The sequence below is a fragment of the Rhyacophila brunnea genome, unplaced genomic scaffold (assembly GCF_057557595.1).
Source record: "Rhyacophila brunnea isolate RB1 unplaced genomic scaffold, BYU_Rbru_1.0 scaffold_9, whole genome shotgun sequence".
Taxonomy (NCBI): domain Eukaryota; kingdom Metazoa; phylum Arthropoda; class Insecta; order Trichoptera; family Rhyacophilidae; genus Rhyacophila; species Rhyacophila brunnea.
This window is the reverse complement of record NW_028233361.1, coordinates 43212219-43239872: the sequence shown is the minus strand read 5'-3', so window position 1 is coordinate 43239872 and position 27654 is coordinate 43212219. Positions and strand designations below refer to the sequence as shown.

Genomic DNA, 27654 nt, shown 5'->3' with positions numbered 1-27654 from the left:
AAATCTATCAACATAATAGAGGTAGGACAGTTTCAATATAAAATTTATATTTTTCCTGAAAGGTCATAGTAATATTTATCGTTGTTCTGATTTGTCACTGTTCTGTTTTGTCGTGGAACCGTATAATTAGGTAATTGTTTAATCTCAACCATTGCCGACTCAAGTAAAAAGTCGATACATTCACAGCGACTGGTCCTACTTTTTCCGCCCCTCCCATTGTTGTCTAAGGATGACATGTCATTGCCTGTTATTTTTCTATAAAGTGTTCATACTGACGCGTCTGTCGTGTTCACACAGGGAATGGTTTGATTTGAATAGATACGTTACATGATAAATAATACACTAGCATTAACACACCTTCTACAAATGTAATGCATAGATCAATACTACATATTTTTAGAAATCTATATAACCACCGGTTTTTGTGTGAATGACTAGTCTGAGTTTGATAGCTGATGAATAACAGGAATGTATATTATTTATAATTTATTCATATATTTGATTTCAGAATTTTTTTAAATACAATTTGAAACGAGAAATGGTGAATCAATATGTCAAGCAATCTGGGATCTGATTTTGACAGCTGAACTGTGTACCACTCGTTGCTTAGGCAAAAAGATATACTCTTTATTTTTTAATCTAATTTATTAAAATTTTTCTAGTAATCTAAAGATGGCGCTGTCTCAGCACATCAGCAATTTATTGAAAATATATCGAACAATCATCGACTGTTTTGAATGATATTCGTGATATCAGAAACAAAATATAAAAAAAAAACTGATAACCCAATGACATATTATTCAGTTCGCCTAAAGATGTCTACGAGTGAGGTTATGACAACGGTTCTTCTATCTATAATAACTTTATTGTGTTTGTTTGTGAGAGCTAATGTGTCGTTCGTCATCTCAAAAATCACAGTGCAAGCATTGTCACCTGTAGGATTAAGGGTATATATAGAAGGTAGGTAACGTGTCAGTGGAAGGGTGGAGGTAAGCTGTTAAGATCCGCCATAAATAGTGCACACTAAACTTTGTCAGTCGTACGTACTTGTTTTCATTGAGATAAGGCTACAATTTTACAGATGGTGATGGTTAGTTTTTAAAAATCAATTAAACCCTGCGAAAACCAAGCCATACAACATCTAAAATTATGCAATTAAATCATACATAACACTGAATATTTTAATAATATTTTTTATCAGGCAATAATATTAAAGAGGCGTCCAGTTGCAAAACCTGCTAAGTGTGTTTGAACAGATTTTTCGCAAAATGATAAAAACTGTTTTTGACACTTCTATGCAGATATCATTATGCTTTTATTTAGAAAATTTTAAAAAAGTATTTCGTTTGTTGTACACACAAGCATTTTGTAATCAGGCTTTAAAATAAATAGATTTATGTTTTAAAATCTTTTTAAAAACAAGTTTTGCACCCTAACTGCAACCGATATCATCAGAAATATAGTAGGTTTTGCATCCGACTGGATTTTTCAAACCTAATTTTATAAGGTTTATACTGGGTTTTGCAGCTCGTTTCATATACGTGAAGCCTGAGGCGAATAGAATCCAGGGGTAACAAAACCTCAAAACAGAAAAGTTATGGGGATAGCAGGTTTTGCACCTGGGCAACTCCAGTATTATAGTTTGGGTTAGGCAGAGCTTAATGAATTTAAAATAAATGAACCAACAATATGTGTAATCCAACGTATAAGTATAAATGAATAATTACAAGACAAAAAGAACTTTTTACATACAACGTTTTTAAATTTTCTGTTGAATTATTATGCTCAATATGCTAAAACTTGTACTTGGTATGAAGTAAATAAAAAACAAACAATTAATATAGAATACTGAAATGTCATTTTGACATTTAATTTTGATTTCCATAGTAACGCACGTATATATTAATAATTTAGTTGCTAGGACTTGGCAACCAATAATAGTCTTTTACTTTTTATGGATTTTTATAAAATAACTTTCCATACAAAACAGAATTCACTTCTGCTTAAGGGGGGGGGACATGCTCAGCGTACGTCAAAATGGAGCTTTTATGCTATTTTCAAAACATAATCATGGACATTCCTTAAACGTTGTAGATAATCTATTTACATAATTTTGAAGCCTTATTATCCTTTATATTTATTTTAAACATTTGATGACTGCATAAAGTATTTTTATTACATAAAATAGTATTCTTTTGAGCCTCTCGCTCTAATGTTTTAGAATATAGTCATATTTCAATACCTAACCGATTTTTTTACATGTTCAAACCTAATATATCGGCAAAAATTATACAACACGTAGGTACCTAGTCTTTAGTTGAAAAATTCCATAAAATTATTGGACACAACTTTAAAGGGGGACATGCTCAGCGTAGGTCAAAATGGAGCTTTTGTTCTATTTTCAAAGCATGATCCTGGACATTCCTTAAACGTTGTACATAATCTATTTACGTAATTTTGAAGCCTTATTATCCTTTATATTTATTTTAAACATTTGATGACTGTATAAAGAATTTTTATTACATAAAATAGTATTCTTTTAAACCTCTCGCTCTAATGTTTAAGAATATAGTCATATTTCAGTACGTCCATGTGAAGTGGTGTTAAAATTTTTTATATTTATTAATTTTTAAACGCATTTATAAAACCATTAGTAAAATTTATGTCGACATTATTATAGTGAACTATTTACAATAAAAAATTAAATTGATAATCTCTGTGATCCCAAATTTGACAAGAATTGGGCATTTTATTATTCAAAAAATGGGCAAGATTAACACATTTGAAGATAATTCTAAAGATACTCATTATAAGCAATGTCTTTGATCATTCAAGTGTGATAAACATCATACGAATAATGATTGCTTTATAAAAATTATTGACCTAAGAATAAGGTAGTGTTTTTTTTGAAATACGCCATTTCTATTGGCATTTCCCAGTGGCTAAGCTACAACATACGGCCGTAGCCATAAATTGACAAACTATAATTGAAGCAGGGAGTAAAATGGTGTTAACGTGCGGGACTTAAAATGACTTAACAGACCAAAGTAGCATATATTCACAGACATGATTCTCTTGTTGATTTCTTCTGTAATATCATTATGTCGAGTTACAAGAGATCCAAGGTATATCACCAATATCTAACTAATCACCAATATCTAACTTTGGTACGACTTCTCGTGGTGTGACATAGACAGGCATGTATTTAGTTTTTGCCTCGTTTATTTGTAAACCCATTCTTTTGGCAGAGGCTTCTACTGCTGTGAATGCCTTTTTCAGCGCCAATTCTGATATGGCAATGATGTCGATATTATCATCGGCATACGCGAGCAGCTGCACAGGCTTAGTAAATATCGTGCCGCTGCCACGGGCATCAATCTTTGCATCCCGTACCGCCTTTTCTAGCGCAATATTAAAAAGAAGGCATGCCAGAGAATCACCTTGCCTTAGGCTTATGCCATTCAGTGATATAAATGGCTCGGATATTTCCTCTTGAAGCTTTACCCGGCATTGTACTGGTGTCATTGTCATCTCAACAAGTTTAATTATTTTCATCAGAATTTCAAATTTTCGTATTCGGTATCGATTAATGCTATCATAAGCTGCCTTAAAATCGATGAACAGGTGATACGTGTTAATATTGAATTCAGTGGTCTTTTATAGAATCTGCATTAGAGTGAATATTTGAGTAACACATGATCTCCCTCGTCGAAAGCCTCCTTAGTAGTGCCCGAGTATTCCTTCTACAATGGGTTCCAGCCGCTGGAATATCAGAATCGACAACAGTTTATATGCAGAGTTAAGGAGTGTCACCCCTTTGTAGTTACTACATTCTAGTTGGTCTCCTTTCCTGTGCAGGGGACAAATCAGCCCATCCTTCCACTCCTCTGGCATCATTTCTTAAGTCCATACTTGGTGGATTAGGCTATGTAAATGTTTGAGCAGGCTTTCTCTCCCACATTTTATTAATTCACTCTGTAGGTTTACCTACCTTACCTACCTACCTTATTCTTAGGTCAATAATTATTATAAAGCAATCATTATTGGTAGGATATGTATCACACTTGAATGGTCAAAGATATAGCTTATAATTAGTATCTTTAGAATTATCTTCAAATGTGTTAATATTGCCCATTTTTTGAATAATAAAATGCCCAATTCTTGTCAAATTTGGGATCACAGAGATTATCAATATAATTTTTTATCGTAAATATTTCACTATAATTATGTCGATATAAATTATACTGATGGTTTTATAAATGCGTTTAAAAATTAATAAATATAAAAAATCTTAACACCACTGCACATTTATGTACTGAAATATGACTATATTCTAAAACATTAGAGCGAGAGGTTTAAAAGAATACTTTTTTATGTAATAAAAATACTTTATGCAGTCATCAAATGTTTAAAATAAATATAACGGATAATAAGGCTTCAAAATTATATAAATAGATTATCTACAACGTTTAAGGTATGTCCGGGATCATGCTTTGAAAATAGAAAAAAGCTCTATTTTGACCCACGCTGAGCACGTCTGCCCTTAAAAAATTTCATTTCAAATCGAAGCCAATAGTTTCTTTAATTTGTTTGTACCTCTTATGGCCAACAATTTTACACGATTTATTTAAAAGTTCCTCTGTGCTAAAAACTTTACTTTTACTTTAAAACTTTACATTTTTTTCTCGACTTTATTTGAATTATAGTACCTACCTATTTTATGAGTAAATCAATGCACTTTTACAGTCATATATTATTTCTTACTTACTGTGGATACTGACTGTATTTTAATGTTGTAAATAATTTCCATCAATACGATGAAGCCTAAATGTCTGAAATTGAAACTAACTAGGTCGGTATTTCTTTTGTTCAACGAATAATTCACATGATTTAAGAATGTAACATTCTAATTATTGAACATACATAAATCTGAAAACAACTCATGAGAAAATATGGCCAATAGAAAAAATCTTTTTCGAAAAAAAAAAGACACCCGGCAGGAATCGAACCTGCGTCTCTTGGGTATCGCGCCCTGTGCATTACTACTACTACGCTTAATTGCGACAAATTTTAACTGTTGACCTTTATAATACCTGCTCATAGGCGCTCTCCAAATTAAGTTACGGTATATTGTATATACGGTATATACGGTGTCTTACTTTTTCGAAAAAGATTTTTTCTATTGGCTATATTTTTTCGTGAGTTTTTTTTCAGAATTATATATGTATGAAATTGAAGCAAAAAAGGACCACCAGTCAATGGATTGAGTTAGCTGCAAATGACTTGGCATAATGTTCATTTGCAAGGAACTACACACTACTGCTGACATTTATCTGCCAACTTATAATTCGTATAAAAAGTAAATCTGTCACGATGATTTGATAAGTAGCTAGTAATACTAAACTTTAAAAATCCTGTAAAATTCGTGTAAACCATTGTGATCACTTTTCTTGGTCATTCCATCATATGAGTCTCCTGAGTCACAATTTACATTCTGTAATTTTGTAAATTTTTAGTTAAATATACCAAGTGATTTTGAAGGCATTAATCTATATAATAAAAATAGTTGGCTATCAAAAGTCATTTTAAACCATGTGAAAATCGTTAACAAAGTTGACTTTTGGTGTCATAACTCACATTTTCAATGAATAATGTTAGTTCTGTCATCAAGGCCTTTCTAACCAATCAGGGAGCTCTATTTATTATAGTGTGCTGGGTATTGCAGCCTTAGGAGTATTATTTTATATATTTAAAAAAATGTAAATCGACTCACTCACTCATTACTATTCAAGGGAGCTCAATAAATTTCTTCTAATTACAAGAAAACAATGCTCTGATGTCTCTATGCAACTCATATATGATGTTATTTTATGGTTATTTTATTAATTATTAATACCTAGTTAAATGAGCACTTTTGAATGTGTAAAGGGGTTTTTGAAGTATTTTATATTGATTTAAATAAAAGCATACCTTTCTAGTGCGGTCGCCATACATAGAGTTGGGTTTCGGGAATTCTCGAGAGATTTTCGAGATTTTCGATCCCGAATCTCTAGAATTGAAATTTTTAACATTTCGGGAAATCCCGGGTCTCGAGAATCTTTTCTCGGGATTCGGGATTTCTTTATTATCAAATATTGATTGAAAAAAAAAACGATTTTTCTATATGAAAAAGTGGACAGAAAATACAAAACGTTCAAAGACTGATCGGGGTATTTAACACAATTAAGTCAACGTCGACTCAAAGTGAGCGCAATTTTTCAACATCAGGGAATTTTGTGTCTCAAAAGCGTGCGCGATTTTCAGACGCAGCGATTGACAGTCTGTGTTTTTTTGAAATTCTATTTTAATAAGTAATGTTTTGAATTATTGTTGTTTTCCTACTTATTTGTTTGTCTTCTTACATAAATGGAAAAAAAACATATTCTTTTGGAATTCGCCTGTTTTTACAATGATTTTAGGATTTTTTTAACTTCCCGATATCTCGAGAATTCTCGAGAACTTTTTTCTGGAAATCTCGAATCTCGAGAATTCAAAATTACATCATTTCGGTAAATCCCGAATCTCGAGATTGAGATTTTCTCTGGAAATACCCAACTCTAACCATACATAATAATATACCATACCATATTTATTGTGATTTTCTTAAGCCTGAGTGTTTATATAATTTTTTCACTTTGCAATCAGTATTCTGATGGCTTTTTGTAGTCATTATATTAATCTAATTTATTAATACATGTTTTTTCTACCAGATACTCCTGGAATTGAGTTGTTCAGCTTCGAAGGAGAAATTAACAAGTTCTTGGAGCTGAAAGATCGTAAATTGATCGAAGGAGATGCGACTTTTCCATTTGAAAACCGTTGGACATACGAGAACCTCGATTACGTCCTCCAATTGGAAGATGTTATCGATTACAGCGTGTTTGTTCAGTACCGGTCTCTTGGGTACTACAAAGAAGGACTCAGCTTTGTCGTTACACGTAAGTGAAAATATCCATAGACTATACATCTCAGTGGCAAAGGGTGGGTCTAGGCTGGATCTGACATAAATAGCGTATATTAAACATTTTCAGTCAAACGTATTTGTTTTAATTGAACTTAGACTACTACAATGAATAGAAAGTGATTGTTAAATTCAATTAAACCTACCTGATCCAATCTTATCCATAGTAGTTGATAAACAAACAATATTCGTTTATCTATAAAATATTTAAACTGATTATATTTATTATTTTTATGATTAACTGTCAATATGATTTTTTTATCCAATTGGTGATTCTAATCGGATGCAATTGGAATCAAATAAGACCTGCGTCGACGCACGTCGACTGCAATGCTGTGTGTCCGCGCCCTAAGGAGTTTTCGCTTATGTAATCTAAAAATTTATTTAATCATTCGATTTAGGCTTGGTGACTGACACAGTTCCGTTGCCTAACGAATATACTCCCATGATTGACGAAAGAAGCGATCCTCTCGCTGGAGGGTACTGCCCACCTTCAAAGACCACTTATAATGGAGGAAAGCCTGCGTGCAAAGGTCATCTCCTCTTCGAAGAGACTTTTGAAGTGGCTCTGTCTTCAGATATATGGAATATTGAGCACCGACTGCCGGGTAATGATCAGGTGAAAGACATTAGTTTATTAAGTGGAGTATTGTCATAACACTCATAACTTTGGGTGGTTTTCAATAATTCAAAAAAACATTGATATTTCACATAGGTACTACAAAAACTGTTAATTTATACCTAGATCTGAAGCGGCCCTCATTCATACAGTTCGTCGTTGGCCTTGGAGCGCAGCATACGTACATTGCACAGTCACTGAAACATGTCCTAATTATCATCATTTATGCATTTATGAGTCGCCTAGAGTCATAACTCACATTTTGTAATTTTGTCATTTTTGAGTGAAATATACCATTCGAAAGGCATTAATCTATAAATAAAGAAAAATAGTTGGGTATCAAAAGTCACTTTAAACCATATGAAAATCGTTGACAAAGTTGACTGTTGGTGTCATAACTTACATTTCTCAATGAATAATGTGAGTTCTGTCATCAAGACCTTTCTAACCAAGAAGCTCTATTTCTCATAGTGTGATGTGTGTCTGCAGCCTTAGGAGTATTTTGTATATTTTAAAAATATACATAAATCGACTCACTCATTAATATTCAAGAGAGTTCAATACTTTTCTTCTAATTACAAAAAAGTAGTGCTCTGATGGTTTTTTGCGATTATCTCAAAACTCGTTTTTTTAATAATATGTGAGATATGACTCTAGGCAACTCATAAAATCAAGTCAAATAAACAGATATTAAAAATTATTGTCTTATGAAAAAAACTAATAAACTCCTCAGAGTGCACGTGTGCTGCGCCCCACAGGCCTACGATGGACTGGTTGAATGAGGGTCGCTACGTACCTCACTATAAAATCACAATTCAGTAGGCACTGCAGCTTCATTGTATTTCCATTGTCAATTTTCATAATCAATACTTTTTTTCTTTAATACAATTATAGTTAGTGAGGTCCAATGACAGTATAATAGTAGTATTGAAACAATCATAAACACATCCAGGCTATGATAAAATCAGAAAGATGTATTGTGACCTCACTGCTATTGGGAAATCGGTCACATATTATAGCCGAAAAATATCCCCCCACCTTTCTTATTTTTGCTCTGAGGAGTTTGATAGTTTTTTCACATGAAAATTTAGTGATGAAAGGATGGACTCCTAAGCCAAACATCCCTAATAGTAAGTACTACCTGTCGATTTGTGAGGAAGTTCTTGAAGCGGTTATAGAATACTGACAGGATCAACATTGAAATGATGATTTACATAGATTACTTCAGTTTTGTTCGGTTGACAACCTAAATATTAAATTTTTAAAGTCACTTAGGGACAGCGCTCGCAATGGAAAATTTTACGAACCAGAGCGCTCGATAATTTTACGAAAATATAAACTATATTATACTATACTACATTAATTGTAAATGTGATTTATAAAAATAAGAGTGTCATTTTTTTTAATTATATGAAATATCTAGCTCAGACGGTCAAATTAATGTTTCCACGAGACGGAGCGATAATTTTGTGGATTTTATGAAGCGGAACGGCGCTCCGGTGCGTTCCGGTCCATTTCGAGCCCTGATTAGGGATTGCAATACCAAATGAAAATACTAATACCGGTATTTCAGTGTTTCCTTATCGCGGGGTATCTTTGAATGATGATGTTATTGATAGGTATTTGTTCTGGAAGGTTGCGTTGAGTATGTAATGATCTGGTGCTTCGGGTAGTGATAAATGATACACAGTGATTTCATTTCTTGGTTTTTAATAATTGTAGATAATAATTTGGCTACAAACGGCAATATACAGGACAGACACATTAGTTTGTATGTTGAATTTAGTAGGATTGACATTATGATTTTAAGGTTGAAACGTTATGCGGAGTTATGCGCGCATAATTTGACTGTACCATAGACTATAGATACATCTAGACGCCACCCGTTGCATTGCTAAATGAAGCTACGTGCCGTGCGTTTGGTTTGTGGGCGAGCGAACGCATTCACCTACAAATGTTCGAGACCATAGACCATTTCGATAGTGCTCGCCCAAAGTGCTCGCACTAGACGCTCAGAATTAAAATATAATTTTCTATTTTTTTACGTTATATAGTATTTTTAAGCGGTCAAAATGCAACCATTAGGTAAAGATATCCATATTTTAAGTTATTTTAAAGAAACACTAGGTCACTGATATTAAAATAAATAATATACAAATAAATTGTCACGAACATGTATCAACTTACCTATGAAACGTAATACCATCTTCTTGCTTATCAGTACGGCTACCATATTTTAATACAACATGCAGAACCACCTTTCCTACTAATTAACTAAAAATATCTTTATGTTTAACACAAAAAATAGCAAATTTAGCAACACGAACTCGCAGATTATCGATGCTACGTAAAGCGATTCACCACGATTTGCCAGCGATACTTTTGGAAACTGACTCAAAAATATGTAGACCTTTTATCTTACTCTAGCGCGTGTCGCAGAGATTATAAGGGTGCCGAATACTTTCTCACTCGCACTCATGCATCGTTTTTGTTCAGGCCTTGGACTGTACCGTCGAAGAGCCGGAATTCAACAAATTAATTGCCTGTCATTTCCTGTTCGTATTATTATCTATGCTACATAAATGAGCATAGATAATAATGCGTCAGTTATATAGGATTGAGTAAAACTATACATCCTATTGAATACAGATAGTCTTGAAATATATGGAAAACATTAATAAAAATATATAAACAGGTCTTTAAAGATTAATATTTTATAGTACGTGCCATTGATGGTTTCTAAGGGTGTTGAAGGACAACGGAAGTAAACCAGACATTGCGTAACCAACAACAAAAATACAGCCATATTAAACCTTTTATGTTAATTAATATATTATTTTGTTTCCACTTTCAACACGGAATATATCGGTCGAGTCCGATTTTTAAAACCGGTATTTCGATATCGAAAAATACTGGGATACCTGTTTTAAATTTACCAGTATGGCAGTCCCTTTAATTGGGAAACTATGCAAATTATGGTGACATTACAACCAACAGAAGTTGCCACCCTTTTTTTATTTTTATTGTAACCAATTTTTACTTTTTAGAATTTACAATTTTTAGGAGAACGAGTTTTCATATTACGCAAAGGATGCCGTCCGCAGTGTGGATGGTAGCAGTGGCTTGATGATCACCCCTACTCCAGTCAATGATAGCTTGATCAGACGAAAATTAGATTTAACAAGGGGGTTAATAGTTTTTGATATACTATTTACTTAAATAAACATAATGTTTGCGTCCATTTTTAGACTTACCGTTATCAGTTTTGAACAACAACATACCTACAGCGAACGGCGATCATTTTTACTCACCTAAAGGTTATTTGATTTTCTCCCCAGTACGCGACCCGAGAACTACAAGGTTCCAAGTGTCGATTTTTGGCCAAACTAAAGTAATGATGAGGAAGTCTTCCAAGTCACATTATCTACATAATATATTAATATGAAGTCGATATTTCTTATATTTTTTCATTAAACCCCAATACTACCGAGTTCTATGTGCACTTTACACAATATCTGGGATACTACAGAGTTCTATCATAATCTAAAAAGATCCGTCGTTCTACAAAGTTCTATGTGATTTGACATTTCGCGGTTGTGGAAACATTTAAAGCTGTTAAAATGGTTTTAATTTCAATATGAAGAGTAAAATATTGTTGTTTTGTATTTTAAATTTATTATTACGACTTCATGCAGTGTCTTTAACTATATAAACCACGAGTATTTACATAAACTACTATAGCTTCGAGATACATAACCTCAAAAAAATGTTTCGTGATATTTGATATCAACAGTAAATTGTGAACTTACTTCTAGATGAATTATAATATTATGAAACGTAAGTAAGCTTCAATTATATTATCTTAATTTTTTTAAATTTTGTTACAAACGCCGTTACAGTTACATATTCACAAACCGTTAATTATAATTTACATAATTAATTGTTTTCATAATTTGAATGTCGAACGAACATTGTACATTTTATTCTTCGACCTTTTGTTAATAATAATGTCTAAATATTAATAGTATTGCATTCATTGACTTTATGTTTCAGGTTTAAGTCTTCCTGTGGGTCTATTCTATACTTATCGAGCGCTAAAGTGATAAAGTGATAAATATTATCAAACTTAGGGTAGGTTTAACAGCACCTCTCTTGCTGCTGTAAAAATGTAGCACTTATTGCAACAATTATAACCAACATATTGCAATTGTTACACTTTATACATACTTTGATATAAACTTATCCTAAATTTTGTAATATTTATCACTTTATCACTTTATCAGTCGATTAGTATAGAATAGACCCACTTACAGTGATATAAATGTTTGAGATGTCTCAAATCTCAGTAGATGAGGTGAAGAAATGGATATGTTGTATTATACAATCCATATTCCTGATAATTCCCTAGAGATTGAGTATATTAATTATACAATATCATTATGATATTATGATGTAATGATGGATCTGAAAGATATGCCTCTTCTTGGCTTGAAGTTTATTCTAAAACTGAGGCGAATAATTATTTAATAGAAGATTTTTTACTCAACATTCCCTCAGCCATTAGTAACAACAATCGTGTATAAAAATTAAGAGAACAGGCCAGTTGAAATTGAACCATCAACACTGGGCTTGTTGCATCAACAATAGTTTTGTATTTTATATTATATTTTCAACATATTTTTCATTTTAAAATGGTAATAAACACAAAATAGAAAAAATATTAAAGTTTTTCCGAATTTCCCATTTTCCCAACAATTTCCATACATTTTCTCCGGAAAAAAATATTATATTCGATAACTTTCAAGAATTTTATTTATTTTTAGATGAATAATGAAACTATGTATCCTGAGTCACTAGGATTTCCATACAAATTTCAGTTAGAACCTTGTAGTAAAGGCGATTTGTTTGAGTTTCAGGTGGACATGGTTCTAACTGAATTTATGACATGTAAAATTAGCTATTAAAAACTAGTTTTAACGTAGTTTTATTGACAGGTACACCATAGCAGTACCATCATTGATATATTCAATCAAAAAAATAATTGAAAACATTCACAATTAACAAAATACAAGCGTTCAAAACTTCAACAGCCCATAACTTTTTTGCTGCAGTTGTCCACTTAGAACCCTGTAGTTCTCGGGTCGCGAGTATGCGTTTACTAACGATAATGCGTTCTCATCCTTTGTAGAACGTGATCCCCGGTCAGTAAAAAATAGACGCCATATAATTATTTTATGTACAAAAAGAATGATATGGCGTATGTATGTCACCGTGAAATATGGCGTATTTAATTAATTATTTTAATTCCGCGTATTCATCATTATGTTATTACATAATTTACAATCATTGCTTTATTTATTTGTATAATCATAAGAAATATCTCTATAAAATTTAGACGGGTTTAGATGGATAAAATAAATTAAAAAGGTAAGTAAGTAGTTAATTTAATCATATAATTAAGTACATATATATATATTATAACAATGATAAAAATATCGAACGTGTATTTTAGACATTATAACGATGTGGGGATGGTCCGTACGAACCCTTAAGGTAGAGCCGCCCCTGAGTAAATGCTTGTTTCTAATCATATCTGTATTATCACAGTATTATAGTAGTGCCGTAGTTCATGTAATCATGTAATTAAGTAGATATATTATAACAATGATAAAAATATCGAATGTGTATTTTAGACATGATAACGATGTGAGGATGGTTCCTACGAACCCTTAAAGTAGAGTAAATGTTAGTTTCTAATCATATCTGTGTTATCACAGTATTATAGTAGTGCTTGTTGTTTCTGGTTTGTAAGTAGTTCATGTAATCATGTAATTAAATAGATATATTATAACAATGATAAAAATATCGAACGTGTATTTTAGACATGATAACGATGTGAGGATGGTTCCTACGAACCCTTAAAATAGAGTAAATGCTAGTTTTTAATCATATCTGCATTATCACAGTATTATAGTAGTGCTTGTTGTTTCTGGTTTCAGCTGCACATCTTCGATTGCAGAATTTTGCAAGATGGACAGAATTCTCGCATACGACATAGTTCCACCAGTTAAATCTGGAAAAATTACAACGAAGAATCACTTTAGTTTCAAGTACGGAAAACTGGAAATCAGAGCAAAATTGCCGAAAGGAAAATGGATTTATCCAGGTAATATTACGAGTATCATAATTTTATATTAAACGTGTTAGTTATATTTTCCGATATTTATATCATGTACCCACTTCCGTTTCCGTTATTCCAATTTTAAAATTTATTATTCCAAAAATCTGATATTCATTTTATCCAAAATTAAAAAAAAAAACAATAGAACGTTCCATCGTCTGTCACTTGGATATTGTGACAAATTATTCTTTAACATCAGAGAGTGTCATTTTTAAAACGTATCTGACCTACATCCAGGTTATATAGGCATATGATGGTATTATTGAATTAGCAAAACAACTTTTCTCGCTCAGAACTTTAAAATTTATTTGATTTGTGGACTTATCATAAATAAATATTGTAGAGTGGGCAAGGTCTTCTTCTTTCTCGGCACTACATTCCGGGGCGGGATTTTGCCTCCTCTACATTTGTCCTCCACACGCTCCTTTCCCTGGCTGCTCCTCTCCAGTATCCAGCCCTCCCCATCTTTCTCCAGTCCTCTTCGATACAGTCAGCCCACCTCTTCTTTGGTCTGCCCCTAGACCGTTTCCACTGTGGGATCCACTTGGTCATGATTTTTGGCGTCCTGTGCTCAGTCATTCTCTCAATGTGTCCAGCCCACCTTAGTCTTTGGGATCGACAGAATTTCATCACCGTTTCATGTTTTATTAACTCTTCTAGCTCGTGGTTCAAGTGTGGGCAAGGTAAAGGATATTAAATTATTTACAAATTTATTCTTAACAGTGATATAATATAACATTATAATATTATGATCATAATAATCCACTTATATGCAATATTAAAAGCATAATCTAAAATCTCCACTACTTACACCAATTTTATTTTTCACTACCAATTTTATTTTTACTTCTTCTTCTTCGATGGCGCTACAGCTCAAGTCGAGCCCTGGCCTCCTCCACCGCTGTCCTCCAGCCGGAACGGTCCTCCGCACGTCTCTTCCAGTTCCTGATTTTTAGCAGCTGGTTGGCATCTTTTGTAACATTATCACCCCATCGTGTGCGTGGTTTTCCCACTGGTCTTTTCCCCCCTGGGTTTCCTTCGAGGATCTTCTTCGGTATCCGTGACTCAGGCATGCGCTGGACATGGCCTGCCCAGTTTGGCCTCTGGAGTTTTATGATAATTTTTTGTAATATTGGAACCCAGGTATGTGAACCGGTTGACAACCTCAAATTGATGGTTTCCAAAACTGGAACTTTGGCCCACCCTACTCTGATTTTGTCGGCTTTGCACCATGACTTTAGTTTTATTTTCATTTACTCTTAAGCCAACCTCTAGTGCGGCCCTTTGGAGGTGGTCAAATTCTTTCTTCACAATCTGTATGGATCTACCCATCATGTTAAGGTCGTCTGCGTAGCCAACCAATTGGCTCGGTCTGCTTAATATAGTGCCGCTCCTATTCACTTGAGACTTTCTGATAGCGAACAGCATGGGAGCCAATCCGTTTCCTTGCTTAAGACTTCGAGATACTTCAAAGCCCTCCGTCCGTTGGCCATTCACCTTCACCTGGGAGAGTGTATTCTGCAATGTGATTCTAACAAGCCTGACTAGTTTTGGTGGGATTTCAAAGTCCAGAAGGACAGTGAATAGTTTTTCCTGGTCGATGCTGTCATATGCCTGCTTAAAATCAATAAAGAGCTGATAAATGTCCACATCGAATTCCCAGCATTTTTCCAGTATTTGGCGAACTGTGAAGAGCTGATGTGTTGTAGACTTTCCTACCCTGAAGCCAGCCTGGTATTCACTTACTATGTTTTCCGAGTAACCTTTTAGTTTTGTCTTCAGGATCATTGTGAATACCTTATAACTTGTGCTCAGGAATGATATCCCTCTAAAATTTTCACATCGCAGTCTGTCTCCTTTTTTATATATTGGACAGATAACGCTGATCTGCCAATCCGCTGGAATGCTTTCGGACTCCCAGATTTTAAACATTAACTCATGCACTGCTGCTATTAATCGGTGTCCACCATACTTTAGAAGTTCTGCAGGGATGTTATCGGCTCCTGGTGCTTTATGATTCTTTAGTGTTATAATAGCTCTTTCGGTTTCACTAAGCGTGGGTGGAGAGATGCATGGTTCGTTGCACTGGTGCTGTAGTCGCGGATCCGGTGGACTATTTTCATCCTGTAAGTTAGGGTTTAGAAGTTCCTTGAAGAATTCCATCCATCTTCGTTTAATTCCTTCTTCATCACCTATAATCTCTCCCGTTTTCGTCCGGCATAGGCTGGTGGTGGGTATAAATCCTTTTTTGAAAAATTTGACCCCTTTGTATGCGTCTCTCGATCTGTTATTCCTAAAGTCGTTTTCCATTTTAAGCACTGTTGCGTTTAGGTATGCTCGCTTCTTTGTTGTTATAGTCTTGTTGGCCTCTCTTCGCGACTGCTCGTACTTAGCTCTTTTCTCTCTCGTTGGTCTCTCTAAATAAATTCGTCTATCTTCATTTCTTTTCTGTATGGCTGCTGAGCAGTCTTCATCAAACCAGTTACTTCTGGTTCTTCTAGGGGTACTGCCTATACTCTTTTCAGCTGAGAGTGCGATAGCGTTTTTGATGTTGTTCCAGGCATCATCAGTGGAGATTACAGCATCAGATTCAGGAAGATTGTCGGTTAGAGAGTCCTAATATTGGCATATAACTTCTGGGTCTTCAAGGCTGTCGATATTTATTTGTGGCGCTCGTTGGAGCTTGTCTGTTTTTTTACATGTTATACGGCATCTATAAGACATGCACAGTAGATAATGGTCAGACTCGCAATTGGCGCCTCTATAACTTCGGACCTTTGTTACATTAGAGGCACTCTTTTTGTCGATCAGTACATGATCGATTTGATTATGGTGTTTGCCATCAGGAGAGGTCCATGTCCACTTGTGTATGTCTTTTCTAGGGAACTGGGTTGAGCTTATAACCATGTTTTTAGATATAGCAAAGTCTATGATCCGAATTCCGTTATTATTGCTCTCATTGTGTAAACTGTTTTTGCCTATTATTCCCTGATATATTTGTTCTTTGCCGATTTTTGCATTTAGGTCTCCGATTATAATTTCTATATCATTTGAGGGGGCTTTATCATAGACATCTTCCAATTTATTGTAGAACGTATCTTTTATTAGGTCATCTTTATCTTCTGTTTCTGCATGTACATTGATGATCGATAGGTTGAAAAATATAGTTTTTAGTCTGAGTACACATATTCTTTCATTAATTGGGGTAAAATCTAGAATACTGCCTTTTATCTTTTTGTCAACAATAAAGGTAACTCCAAATTCATGGTGACCCTTCTCCTTACTACTATGTAATACCGTGTGAGATTTTAGGTCGAACATCCCGCTGCCCATCCATCTAGTTTCTTGGACTGCCAGAACATTAATTTTATATTTGTCTATTTCGGAGACCAGTTCCTTGAGGGCTCCCCTTCTATACAGTGTTCCTGTGTTCCATGTACCAAAAATCAAGTCCATGTTTCGTTTGCGAGGTCGTCGTGGGGATGTTGCCGGTTTCCGAGGCTTTGGTTGAGGATTCGTAACAGTTGGGTTTTTACAAGGTGGGGTTGTTAACCTCACGCTCAACCCCCTTTTCGGAGGGCCATTTCTTCCTTCTCCGTTAGTCCTGACCACACCTTCCACCAGGGTTGACTACCTGATCTTAGGTGTAGTTGCTCAGGCTTCCAGGGTTCACCACGTGGAGGTGGAGAAAGGAATTGATTAGGAGAGGCTATGCGACACTATCAGGATACAGTGTCGTGCGGTACGCATGCACTACCCTGTTAGATACCCTATTTTATTTTTACTAGGTGATCACTTGTAACCCAGCTGTTTTTGGAGTATAATAAATCCCTTAAAAATATGAAATAAATTTTTATGAAAACTTACCAACTTAACATGTTTCTCGAGTTTATCATGAATATTTTCACACTAAAATGATAAATATCATTCAGAAAATATACACATACAGTTTATTCAGAAGTTATAACGTTTACAAGAACGCACGAGTTAACTCGTCCAGTTAACAAAAAAAAGTTAAGAGTTAACTTGACTCAGGCAGTGATGAGGTTAATATCACATCTTAAACTACAACATATTTGCTGTCATAATAAGTAGTTCCGGGTAGCTAGCAACGTTCCCTCTATTTTTTTCTATTGTGTATGCGGATCATCAACGCATTTGAGTAGTGGCGTAACTAGGGTAGTGTCACCCGGTGTGGTAAATTTACACCCACCCCCCACCCTACAAACACACACATACAATTTTTCATTAAAAGTTATATTTTTAAGGTATTTATTAATTTCAGTGATTTAATATAATAATAACACTAACAATGATAATTTTTGGAGTAAATAAAAAGATAAACACTAAAATACGTATCTTCTTTTCGTATACTTTGGCACGCGATAGAACGGGACGGATATAGTGATCCCGCTCGACGTAAAATTTCACTTGCGTGCTCGCGTTAGTCGCACTTGACCTTCGCCTTCCAAGAAATGAGTCGAAGAATTGCGCATGTATAGTTTCGTGCATTCGAGCAAAACTAAAATCTGGCAAAGGAAACTTTATTTTACAATATTTTTGTGTGAGAACTATGCGGGAGATGGAAACATATGTGCGGACACATTTTGGTAGATGGAAACATTGGTAGCTAGTATATAATATTATAAATGTATCATACTATGCAAAGTCATCACTCGAAATAGAAATTTTTGCGAACCGGAGCGCTCATTAATTTTCTTAAAATATTAACATAGTTATCTAATTTTATGTGTGTTTTATAACAATAAATGTGTTTGATTTCTTGTAATATGGCCATTCTAGCTCAAACGGTAAAATTATTTTTTCCACGAGACGGAACGACAATGTTGCCGATTTTACGACGAGGAACGGCGCTCCGGTGCGTTCCGGTCCATTTCGAGCCCTGTAGTAAATTGTAGTTTGGGTGGGTATAAGAAAGTACTGGAAGGAATTAAGTGACAATATAGAATATGTTATACGCACATAGTGTTTTTCCGCACTGAATTCTGAGATATTTCCAAATTTATGTTTATATAATTATTATTTGCAGAGCTTTATCTCCAACCGCAGACATCAAAATACGGAGTTTTGAGATACGAGTCTGGCCTTATTAGAGTGGCATTTGCTCGGGGAAATGATCGAATTGACCATAGTGGATATGACATTGGGAATAAGCAATTGAGTGCAGGCATTTTTCTTGATGATATGCAGCCATGCAGGAACAACTGGATAGTGACCAGCGAGTCCATCGAGCCTTGGGGAAATGACTTTCATAACTTTTCAATGGTTTGGTCGGAAAGTGAGGAAATATTAATATTGTATTTTAATAATTTCCCTTGTTGAGACGAAGTGCATGGTACCCGTAGAGCAGCGATTTACAAACTGGGAGGCGCGACAAGTTTAACACAAATGTAGCCACATGTTTGCAGTTTGCAAGGGAATATTTTATATAACGGCCGATAGTTATAAACTACTTAAAAAACAGTTCTATAAAAGGTTGTTTGCAAACCTGCCTGAAGACATGGAGATTAATTTTATTATAACTCACTTCTATACCATTGTGAAGCGCACTGGCTATCTCGTGAAAAATTTAAATAAAAGGGTCAAATCAAAATATTGAAATTTGAGGCAAATTTGTTTAGGAACGATAACTTTGTTGTTATACTAGTCTATTTCGTTGAAATTAAAAAATTGAGTGAATAAATCAATGCAGGGACCACTAATGCATTCACTGATTTAAAAATACAGAGTGAAGGCATTTATAAAAAATTGGAGCTTTGGAAATCAAAATTACAAAAGAAAAAAAAATCGTCATGTTCTCACTTTTAAATGATTTCTGCGCCAGATATATTGAAGTAAACAAAAATGTATTTACTGAGCATTAGGATAGTTTGCTAATGCACTTTTCACAATATTTATTTATAAGATCTCGATTTTACAAAGTTCGCGTGGATATCGAATCCATTTGTCAATGAACGATGATGAATTTGGATTGATAGAATTATCGTGCGATAATTCATTGAAACAAAACCCTTAGCTGAATCGAAGACAAAAATGAAGAATAATATAATAATATGTCAAGAAAAGCAATGCAAGTTGTAAGTAAAGTACTGCTACCTTATTTATTAGTTATTCTTAAAATCATATTAATGCCAAATGGATTTTCTGCATTAGCTGCAATGAAATCCAAATATCGATCCCGTTTTTCATTTTTTGTATTAGTACATTTTTGACTATTTAAAAAGGTGTCTGTATTATTTCATGAAATAACGGGGGGGGAGGCGCCATGACATTTTTTTAAAGGGGAAGCGTAGTAACATAAAGTTTGTAAACCAATGCCGTAGAGCATGAATAGTAAATTACAAGCTTGACTCTTCAGAAGTACGTTGAGACAAAAATAAGACTTTTTCAATGGTTTACGGCAGTATCAAAATATTGCTTTACGCCCGAAAAAATGATATGATGAAAAAAAATAATGGAAAAATTATTTTTCAATAACGCACTAACCAGAAGGACTGGCGATCGACCAGGATTCTTAGAGACATTGTGTGGTGTCCACGTTCTCAAACTAAGGGACGGACAATATGTCAAAGAAACAGAATGGATAGATAGCTATTCTCGCCGATTCCAAGATTTCATCTATTAAACGTAACCCTAGTCTCCATTAACCTTTCTTGTACGATGCTAATAAATTTCATCCATTCCGGTGATGTTACCTTGGGTTACCACAAGATGAGATTGAAAATATTACAGTAGATACAAAGTAAATCGCTATTTTGGCAACATAGAGAAATCTAACAAGGTTTCATCATCATTATTTTGCTATTTGTTTTATCTATAAAATTATTAAGTTATCAAAACTTAATTATAATCATACGAGTATTTATATAATATACTTTTCTAGCCTACAAGTCATAATACTATCTTGATCTCACTTCTTACATTCATATTTTTTTCTCATGTCTCTCTTGCTCGCATATACTTTTAGATATATCTCTTTTGTTTATAATGGAATGCGACGCTCCGTTTTCTTTGTGGATTTGTAATTTATGATAGGTGGTCGGGCCAACTATGGTCGCCATCATCCCAATATTTTCATCATACCTCTAATACAAATTATTGTCGCAAGTCCAAGCGCTCAACGCAATTACGTGTCATCAGTCGACCGTGATTGGTGTCGGCAGTTATTCTTATTCTTTATTTTGCTGGGTTACCTAAGGTGACATCACAGTAACTAGAGTGTTAATATTACCAGGGTTGCTATGTACTTAGATAGCCTCATTTATTAAGCGTGAAATATATCCATTATTCTAGCCCAATACCTTGGTATCAAAATTAAATATGTGGCCTGTATCGATGTGTCAATAACATTCGTCTCTCGCTATATGATCAATAACTTGATTATTGTTTTTTTTTTTAATGCATAGCGATATAAATATGTACCATAGTGTGAGGTGAGATTAGACCAATGCTATTTCCAAAACATACTGTACCTAATTAATGTTTTAAGCTTCATTTATAGTCATCCTGTATGACTATATAAATTTAGCATTTTATCACTGTTTTGCTATTTTGTTTAAAAATTGTCGATTTTTCGGTGTCAATATTAATACCAATTATCTACACTTCTTCTTTCAATATGACTGCCCTTGTTGTAATGTGTTATTTATTGTTGATTCTATGTATGTAGCCGAGATAAAATTCGAAGTTGACGGAAAAGATCTTGGCAGTATTGCGCCACCTCCCGGAGGCTTCAGGGCGTCTGCTGGGGCCTGTCCGAACTTTTATCCGCAGGCCAAAATATGGTCCAACGGAACCATCCTTGCACCATTTGATGAAGAGGTAACATAATTTTATTAATTATATATTTGTGTAGGGAGCGGAGTTATTCCATTTACGATATTGAAAATTTGGCACCTGCAGTTGTTTGTTTTGTGTGTGAACGATAATTTATTTATAGGTTTAGGAGTTTGAAATTTTGTGTGAGTATAATAAATTCGTCACTGTTCTGGCAGAAGACACTAATTCGAAAAATGACATATTGAGTTAGTACCAAAATGTTTCTTATTTCAAACTTTACCGTCTGGAAACCTTCTTAATAAATAAACAGTCTTTATTTTAAAGTCATCCCTTTTACGATTACTTAATAAACTCACATGATAGACCATTATTTCAAACTTTTTAACAACTTCAAAGTCAAATTACTCAAAACTAGTATTCTCCAGTTAGTGTGTTCTGCCAGAACAGAGACAATATAATGCTTCATAACAAAATGCCATCAAAATCTGGCTAGTTAGCTGGTTTTCAGATAAAGCAGTCAACATGCCAGGACTAAGAATTTGTGTGTCCCTGTGCTACGTATAAAAGAATGCATAATAAAATTACCGAAACATAACCGGTAAATATCGGTTTATCGGTATTTTGTAAAATATTAAAATATTGTTATTTTGGCATTTTAAATGGTATCAGAACAAATTTTCAAAAGGGCTATTGTATATATGAGTTCGTTTAATTATCACACTGTTAATTTATTATTAATTTACCGGTATTACGGTTATCCGCTTACCCGGTTAACCGGTTTACCTAACACATGTAATGCATACTTTACGAGTAGTGGCATACGGGGCATCGTGATATACTCAGAGAAACGGGTTGTAAAATTCGCATTATTATAACAATATAAAACAAATATTTGAGTTTATAATCGAACAGTTTGTCAAATATTTTTTTATTAGTGTATTAAGTAGGTACCTACACAAACTAAATAAAATATCCAATATATCCCTTAGACAAGACTCCATTGGTTTTTACGCAAGGCAATGTGGTACATCAATGGATACTATACGCAGGGGTAGTCAACTTGGTCCCTACCGCACACTAGTGGGCGTTCCAGCTTTCATGGTGGGCGGTAGGGGTTTTAAAAATTTCGTTAATAATACAATAATTAATTAAATGTAATTTCATCAGACTTAATGCTTCTATGATATATGCAAAGTATAAATAAAAAGATAGATTTTACTACAGAAAGTTGTTTTATAAAGATTTATTCTGCCAAACTTAGCGAAAGTCTGACATAAAGTATTTGGTAAGTAATTATTATTACATATATGGCGTCTGATTCCAAAAAGCGATAAGTCCACATTTGGTCAAATCGAGAAAAAAATACGCACGTATTCTTTGTGTAATTTTACACAATATGTGTTGATCTATAAATTCCAAAACGCGACATAACCCTTCGAAAAAAAATATTTTATGTTTCGATTTATTACAAAAAGCGCTAAGTCCGTGTTTCATATTATTCAAAGCTTGGTTGATTTTGCGCGTGTTTAAGTCAACCAATAAGGGAACGTTTAATATTGAAAAAGGCGTCTCCCATGCTGTAGCATCTGGTAAACTCATGGCAGTGCCACGAAAATATGTGCCTTATGCGGAATAAATTAAAAAGTGAAGTACAAATAGCGCTACGTCCAATTTTATTTTGCCTATATTTATTACATTTAAGAGTTTATTTATCGGCTGAAAAAAATTGCCATTTGGTTCTAATTTCGACATAGAAACGGAAAAAAATAATCTCACGTTAAAACAAATAATTGAAGCTTGAAACATAAAAACGTTGTTTCCCGAAAATATTTAATTGTGGCTCATATAATATGCTTTAACTTGCTGTAACTCTGCTTTATAAATTGTATAAAGAAAAGTTACTTCCCTACTTTATAAATCACCATTACTGTGGAGCCGGTGGACGGTTAGAAAATGTTACTACTAACAGATATACAAAAGTGAGCGGTAGGTATAAAAAGGTTGTCTACCCCTGCTACACAGTGACTTTAGTCATAAAATGTGGCTATTAGAAGCAAAATTCAATGGAAAAAGTTTATTCCTGAAGTAAAGTCAGTTTATTAATATTTTTCTAATGTCTGAATTCATTATTATCTGAAGTTCTTTTATTCCAATTATTCCGGATAATATATTAACCCATAGCTTACGGGCCGCACAAAATTGTGTTTTTGCTAATTACTTTTCAAATGCAAACTAACACGTTAGTTACAAAATTAATTAAATATTTATTATTGCCCTAAGCATTGTGTTAAGATACTACTGTGTGTTCTAGGATACGCAGAACCATTATATCGTATCAACACTCTCGCCGAGACTCCACTAGCGAGACCAATCGCCTGGTGTTTGGTCCTCTTATGTACTAAATTTAATAGGATTAGGGATAGTCTCGTTGAGTGGCTTGTCGAAGTTTCTCGGCGAGAGTGTGTACAGCATAATGGGTATGAACACGTGGCGAGTAGGGAATCCAATCCCGAGCCAAAATTCTGATCCCGGGATTGGCATTTTTTTCATAGTTAATACATTTTTTTTTATATTTACAAATAACATTAATAAAATCGGTCAAAAATATATCTAGTATAATTTATACTATTTAAGACATTTTTATACAACGTTTTCATTAGCTCGTATTCTTATTTGTCCGGTGGTTGCTTGTCCGGTACAAATCTTGCAATCGATTTTTAACTAACTTCCCGGCTAGATAGACATTTGAAACTTTTAGAATATATCAGAACACGATGCCAATGCATTCTTTTAATACTTTTAGACATCTTTAAGCAGACTCGAATTTATTTGCTATTAATTCTGTTTTGTATAGAAAGTTATTTCAGAAAAATCCGTAAAAAATTAAAGACTATTATTGATTAGTAAGGCGGTGTTCCTAGCAACTAAATTATTAATATATGCGTGCGTTACTATGGAAATCAAAATGAAATGTCAAAATGACATTTCAATATTTTATATTTGTTTGTTTTTTATTTAATTCATATCAAGTACAAGTTTGAGCATATTTAGTATAATTTAACAAAAAATTTAAAAACGTTGTATATAAAAAGTTCTTTTTATCTTGTAATTATTATTGTTAATTATGTTAATTGTTCAATCTTGAAAATACCATAAATAATAATGTGAATTTAATATGAGATTGCTGTTTCTGGTAGTAAAGACTTAATGAATGGGTTAGCTAGATTTAAAATAGTAAAGCAAATCGTGGTGTATGGCCTTTCCGTTTCATAAATCTAATTAATCAACCAAATATGAAACTGCCGTAAAACTTATGAGATCATGGTGGAATTACTTTGTTAAAAGTGCGCAGAATTGTTTTTTTTTATCTTTCTCATTTTTATTGATTTATGTGAAAAAATAAAATGAATCGGTAACTTACATATGGGTATAAATCAAACTTCATTCAAACTTAGTTTATTTCTAATTTAGTTATTTGTTATTAAAAGTATTTTTCCGTTATATTTTCGTTTTATTTTATTTTCCATAAAAATTGATAAAAAATCAATCCCGAAATCCCGGGATTATGTTTACCAATCCCGGGATTCATAGGTATCGAAAATAGCCCGGGATCCCGGGATTGGAATGCCTAGTGGCGAGTGTTTGGGGTAAACATACGTAAAGATACCCATATGGAAATAGTTAGTAATCTGATGTGATAAAACTTATTGTCGACAGTTCTACATAACTATTGGCGTTGGAGTTGGTGGACTGGTAGATTTCCCCGACGATATCGAGGACAAAAGATGGACCAACACGCATCCAAAGGCCAAGAACCAGTTCTTCAATGACAGAAAGGAGTGGATTAAATCTTGGAATGAAGCCAGCGCACTGGTCGTCGACAGAGTCAGAGTTTGGGCAAACTAGATACATAATAAACGGACGTGTGAAATATTCAATTTTTTAACAGTTTAACTATCGCTTGTAAAATAATATTATTAAAATAAGCTAAAATGTTACGCTTGTTTTTTTTATCTGAATGACAGAAGTACTAATCTCATAAGAGATTATTGAAAAACCTAAATTGATGGTGGTAAAATTCACTAATTTCAACTAAAAGAAATATGAATATAATACATACGTACGTCACCAGCTAACTTATTTTACTTATACTATTTTATACTAACCTCAAAATTCCTTCGTTCTCAAACGAATAGGAAAGGACCGGTAAATACTACAGTAGGTACCTCAGCCACATTATGAGAGGATAAAAGTACTGCATTTCCCAACTTGTCATCCGAGGAAAGATCAACGGTAAGCATAGCAGAGGATGCTGAAGCATTTCGTGGCTTAACTTAGCATAGACCTTGTCAAGATGGCGCGGCGTTTTAGGCCCGTTTAACACGGGACACCTGTGCTTAGACCCGAAGTGTCCAGTCACTCGACACTGCACTGGCTAATGCAGCCACCGAATAGCTTGACGTCAGAACTAAAGTTACATGTCCACGTTTTTGTGCAGATGAAGACATAAAAACTGGATGCGGTAGTAAAAAGTGTTTCGGTGGCTCGAGGAGTGAGCCGCCAACAGGACGGTGTATCCATGACGCGACACACAAGTGTCTCACAAATGCAGCCTCTCGAGACACTGGTGTCTGGACACCGCTCGAGGTACCAAAAATGTGTTCCGTCCAGATAACGCGTTCTATTTGGCAGCGGACAAGCTAGATGACGTAATTCATTTTTGAAAAAAACAAACACGAGTGTAAGAAGAAAGCCCGACAACTCAACTGTGTTACTAGTAATGTGCCGCCGGTAGGTGGCTCATTCACCTTGTAGTGGTCAATGACCTCGGGCCTTGTTATTATTATTTCAACCAACATTGTAATAATTAACAAATCTTTTAAACTATCGCACAATAGTCGCATCTACAGTCAGCATATTCTACACGCGTGACATCGAAGTGCAATAATGCAGAGGCCAGCAGATTTCTCCATTGCAAACTTCATCAACAATGACTCGCAATTTACCGAATATTCATGGATATAATTAGCAGGTATAGTTGATTAGTTGCTCAGTCTAAATACCTATTTAGTATCTATCGTAATCTCGGACCGATCAGTAAGCTTCGTGTAAGTCGCTCCTGTTCCACAAGTTCTGACCTCGGGACAATATCATAAGTATTGTAACATAACGTTCTTGTGACATAATCTTGTACCAACTGTTTACGCTGCAAATAAAACTTGCTCCTGCATCCATCGGAGCAACAACCACCAATAATCTCGATTTCTCATGTCTCCTCTTGACGACTCTCCATCTCCACCTCCTGGTCATCACCAAACATAGCGGTCTCGACCCTCCAACGAGATCCCCTAAAACCCTAATCTAACTTCTGAAAAGGAATCAATATAGTGGGTTTCACTACATACATATTGTAATTGCATCACAAACATTTCAGATCAACTATGAAGCGATAAAAATGTTGCCATTACATAAGTGATTAATTAAATGAATAATGCCTTCCATTTTCCAAGAATTGTACAATTACCCAACACTAAAGCGGTAGGAATCCCCGCTACTTGATTATAATTATTTTTCAATAAATTACAGATAGCAATATTTATTAGCTGACTTTCGCTTAAAAATAACAAACATTCAATCAAGATTGACGCAAAAATGCGGTGCTTACCCGGTACCAACGAGAAGAATAACAATGAAGCATTAAAATTCAAAAATCCCCTAAAAGGTGTTTTTAAAGACAGGTTACGTAATAAATTAAATTAAATGATGCTGCGAATTTTATAAATGGATCCATCTCTGAGAAGAGGCGCTAAAAAAACGACAGCAAAACATTTCGCACAGGTCTGTGACTTGTGACTTTGTGAGTAAGGCCGAATTAATGATATTAAATTATTTATTATATCTTTTTTTATCGTATAAAACTACGTATAGGTAAGATGATCATGTTATATTCTTGTAAAAAATAAAGCTGAAAAATGTTTATAAGAAAATAATGGACACCACAGGCTAGGTCAGTTGTCCACAAACGCGGCCCGAAATGGCATTTGTTGCGGCCCA

General features: G+C 34.2%; 1 protein-coding gene across 1 annotated transcript; it reads left to right on the top strand.

Moving 5' to 3' along the window:
* Positions 1–802: 802 nt before the first annotated feature.
* On the top strand, positions 803–25733 carry LOC147063678 (beta-1,3-glucan-binding protein-like). Its single transcript, XM_085959843.1, has 8 exons — positions 803–960; positions 6750–6977; positions 7402–7619; positions 10683–10807; positions 13619–13785; positions 18851–19099; positions 21491–21642; positions 25318–25733. Exons 1-8 carry the CDS (start codon positions 816–818, stop codon positions 25504–25506), a joined length of 1473 nt encoding a protein of 490 aa, XP_085815969.1. The 5' UTR covers positions 803–815; the 3' UTR covers positions 25507–25733.
* Positions 25734–27654: the final 1921 nt, after the last annotated feature.

Bases quoted from the DNA above. Each gene is read 5' to 3' on its own strand.
- LOC147063678 (XM_085959843.1), top strand. From the start codon at position 816: ATGTCTACGAGTGAGGTTATGACAACGGTTCTTCTATCTATAATAACT. The intron at 19,100-21,490 runs GTGAGGAAATAT...CTATGTATGTAG, and splicing joins TTCAATGGTTTGGTCGGAAA to CCGAGATAAAATTCGAAGTT. The intron at 21,643-25,317 runs GTAACATAATTT...TATTGTCGACAG, and splicing joins TTGCACCATTTGATGAAGAG to TTCTACATAACTATTGGCGT.